Here is a 4,372-nt window from a genome sequence, read left to right as displayed (position 1 = left end):
TATAATACTGCCTCCTATATACAAGAATATAACTACTATAATACTGCCCTGTATATACAAGAATATAACTTCTATAATACTGCCTCCTATGTAAAAGAATATAACATACTATAATACTATATCCTATGAGCAAAAATATGGACTTTTTTTGTACTTTATTTATATGTATTTGAAGCATTACTACTAGAAATAGCAATGGCAATTTCTGCATGTGATATTATAAAGTATAGAGTCATGTTTTTCATATTATAGGAGTTTATTTTACATAGTAAAAGTAATAACAGCATCCTCATCTATGCGACCTTCTTGCTCACTCTCTTGTAGACAATGTCTTTCACAGTCATGACCTGAGAGGTAAAAGGGAGAGATGGCAAATAAATTATAAATGTAGGCATGTGATATATAGGTGTCTGCACATACTATATCATGAAATTCAATGAAGTCCATTAATTGCTGAAGAGCTGTCCGTCTATCACCCAAATTTTCTCAAAAAATTTGCAAAAAGTATAATTAGTGCTAATGTAGCAGAGCTGAATTTTATAACCTCTACATTTTTGCACAGTAATAATTTAGAATAGTTTAGAACAGTGGTCTCCAAACTGAGAACCTTCAACTGTTCCAAAACTACAACTCCCATTGAGTTCCAAGAATGTAAATGCTCAAAAAAATAAAGGGAACACTAAGATAACACATCCTAGATCTGAATGAATGAATGAACTAATCATATGAAATACTTTCGTCTTTACATAGTTGAATGTGGTGACAACAAAATCACACAAAAATTATCAATGGAAATAAAATTTATCAAGCCATGGAGGTCTGGATATGGAGTCACACACAAAATCAAAGTGGAAACCACACTACAGGCTTATCCAACTTTATGTAATGTCCTTAAAACAAGTCAAAATGAGGCTCAGTAGTGTGTGTGGCCTCCACATGCCCGTATGACCTCCCTACAACGCCTGGGCATGCTCCTGATGAGGCAACTCCTGGACAGTCTGTGTGCAACCTGGCATTAATGGATGGAGCGAGACATGATGTCCCAGATGTGCTCAATCAGATTCAGGTCTGGGGAACAGGCGGGCCAGTCCATAGAATCAATGCCTTCATCTTGCAGGAACTGCTGACACACTCCAGTCACATGAGGTCTAGCATTGTCTTGCATTATGAGGAGCCCAGGGCCAACCGCACCAGCATATGGTCTCACAAGGGGTCTGAGGATCTCATCTCGGTACCTAATGGCAGTCAGACTACCTCTGACAAGAAAATGCCACCACACACCATTACTGACCCACCACCAAACCAGTGAAGCTGGAGGATGTTGCAGGCAGCAGAACGTTCTCCACAGGATCTCCAGACTCTGTCACATCTGTCACATGTGTTCAGTGTGGACCTGCTTTCATCTGTGAATAGCACAGGGCACCAGTGGCGTATTTGCCAATCTTGGTGTTCTCTGGCAAATGCCAAACGTCCTGCACGGCGTTGGGCTGTAATCACTACCTCCACCTGTGGACGTCAGGCCCTCATACCACACTCATGGAGTCTATTTCTGACTGTGTGAGTGGACACATGCACATTTGTGGCCTGCTGGAGGTCATTTTGCAGGGCTCTGGCAGTGATCCTCCTGCTCCTTCTTGGACAAAAGTGGAGGTAGCGGTCCTGCTGCTGGATTATTGCCCTCCTACGGCCTCCTTCAAGTCTCCTGATGTACTGGCCTTTCTCCTGGTAGCGCCTCCATGCTCTGGACACTACACTGACAGACACAGCAAACCTTCTTGCCACAGCTCGCATTGATGTACCATCCTGGATGAGCTGCACTACCTGAGCCACTTGTGTGGGTTGTAAACTCCGTCTCATGCTACCAGTAGAGTGATAGCACTGCAAGCATTCAAAAGTGACCAAAACATCAGCCAGGGAGTATAGGAACTGAGAAGTGGTCTGTGGACACCACCTGCAGAATCCCTCCTTTATTGGGGGTTTCTTGCTAAATGCCTATAATTTCCACCTGTTGTATGTTCCATTTGCACAACAGCATGTGAAATTGATTGTCAATCAGTGTTCTTCCTGAGTGGACAGTGTGATTTCACAGAAGTGTCATTGACTTGGAGTTACATTGTGTTGTTTAAGTGTTCCCTTTATTTTTTTGAGCAGTGTAACTATTGTAATACTGCTCCTATGTACAAGAATATATTTACCATAATACCGGCCCTGTGTACAAGAATAAAACTACTATAATACTGCCCCCTATGTACAAGAAAATAACTACTATAATACTGCCCCCTATATATAAGAATATAACTTCTATAATACTGCCTCCTATGTACAAGAATATAACTACTATATAATACTGTCCCTATGTCCAAGAATATAACTACTATATAATACTGTCCCTATGTCCAAGAATATAACTACTATATAATACTGTCCCTATGTCCAAGAATATAACTACTATATAATACTGTCCCTATGTCCAAGAATATAACTACTATATAATACTGTCCCTATGTCCAAGAATATAACTACTATATAATACTGTCCCTATGTACAAGAATATAACTACTATAATACTACCCCCTATGTACAAGAATAAAACTTCTACAATACTGCTCCCTATGTACAAGAATGCGAATGTGGAGGGTGAAAAAATGGAGTTTGTTGAGAGCTCTCCTGTGTGGCGACTGCAGTCAAATAAAGCAGAGGTCTGAGCCAGCACTTACGCAGGACTAACTTTTATTGCAAAAAGAAGTCAAACAGGTAAAACAGGACAACGCGTTTCGGCGCTCACTGGCGCCTTCCTCAGGTCCACAATAGTAGCTACAGAAGGAACATATACATAAATGTCAAAATAAATGAATAGAAATACAGAGATTTAAAAAGCACACATTAAAAAAGGTAAATAATGGGGATGACCAGGAGGGTCATAAAACAAGTGGTCTAAAAACAAGTAAAAACCGACAAGTGGAAGAGGACTTGAATGTATAGGCCTATATGGAGGGGGTTGTGAATGCACACCATTTACCATGTCCCTAGGAATGTGGATGCGGACATGGGACATGTGCAGGGGCTTATAACAGGAATGTAGAATGGTGTATTAACAAACAGACAAGTGTTGAAAAGGTGGGAATTGGAACCATGATATGGTGGACCAATCCACCTGACGGTGAAGCAGTGGGCGGGCTGCACCATAATGGTGATTCATATCCATATCCAGCCTAGGGAGGGTTTGGGGGGGGGGGGGACTCCGTGGCTGTATTGCAGGCAGGTGGGTTCACAGCGCCATGGTAAGATGCCCGGTACCAGGGCTGTTAGCCGGGGTGGGGCATCTGGACGGGGAACGAAGTACCAGACACCAACTGCTCCCCACCATGTGCTTATCAGCCACAACATGCGCCTGCCGCGCATATCAGCTACCACATGCGCCTGCTACGCTCTCCCGGCGTTACAGGCGATCCCGCTATCTACAGCGCATGACCGGAAGTGACTTCCTTCACGGCGCGTCACTCAGTGCGCACGGCCGGAAGTGACCTCACACGCCGCATCGCTGAGTCCAAGTGGCGGCGCCCGAATATATAACAGAGCGCTGACACTTCGGATCCACAAGCCCGCCTGCAGGAACCCTGGCCAGGACTACACAAACATAAGTACCCATTTCTCCCCCCTCCCACACACTACCCGGCGGCGCTCTGGGGAACTCCGTTCCCCGACTTTATGCCCAGCTCGCAGCCCTCCCACCCTCCTCACTACGGTGCTCTGGGGGACTTCGTTCCCCGTCCAGATGCCCCACCCCGGCTCACAGCCCTGATACCGGGCATCTTACCGTTGTGCTGTGGACCCACCTGCCTGCAATACAGCCACGGAGCCCCCCCCCCCCCAAACCCTCCCTAGGCTGGATATGGATATGAATCACCATTATGGTGCAGCCCACCCACTGCTTCACCGTCAGGTGGATTGGTCCACCATATCATGGTTCCACTTCCCACCTTTTCAACACTTGTCTGTTTGTTAATACACCATTCTACATTCCTGTTATAAGCCCCTGCACATGTCCCATGTCCGCATCCACATGCCTAGGGACATGGTAAATGGTGTGCATTCACAACCCCCTCCATATAGGCCTATACATTCAAGTCCTCTTCCACTTGTCGGTTTTTACTTGTTTTTAGACCACTTGTTTTATGACCCTCCTGGTCATCTCCATTATTTATGTTCCTTCTGTAGCTACTATTGTGGACCTGAGGAAGGCGCCAGTGAGCGCCGAAACGCGTTGTCCTGTTTTACCTGTTTGACTTCTTTTTGCAACAAAAGTTAGTGCTGGCTCAGACCTCTGCTTTATTTGACCACCGTCGTCACACAGGAGCGCTCTCAACAAACC

At 44.9% G+C, this 4,372-nt stretch overlaps 1 protein-coding gene across 2 annotated transcripts in view; it reads right to left on the bottom strand.

Moving 5' to 3' along the window:
• Positions 1 to 238: 238 nt before the first annotated feature.
• Positions 239 to 4,372, bottom strand: part of LOC130338813 (fatty acid-binding protein 1, liver-like) — an 86,062-nt gene continuing 81,928 nt past the window's right edge. For both annotated transcript variants that reach the window (XM_056554030.1, XM_056554026.1), the window contains exon 4: positions 239 to 347. In XM_056554030.1, coding sequence (XP_056410005.1) covers positions 294 to 347 — 54 coding nt within the window. In that variant the 3' untranslated portion in view covers positions 239 to 293. The remainder of the gene's footprint in view (positions 348 to 4,372) is intronic.

Source organism: Hyla sarda, chromosome 1 (assembly GCF_029499605.1).
Source record: "Hyla sarda isolate aHylSar1 chromosome 1, aHylSar1.hap1, whole genome shotgun sequence".
Classification (NCBI taxonomy): domain Eukaryota; kingdom Metazoa; phylum Chordata; class Amphibia; order Anura; family Hylidae; genus Hyla; species Hyla sarda.
The sequence above is the reverse complement of the archived record's forward strand: the minus strand, read 5'-3'. Positions and strand labels throughout refer to the sequence as shown.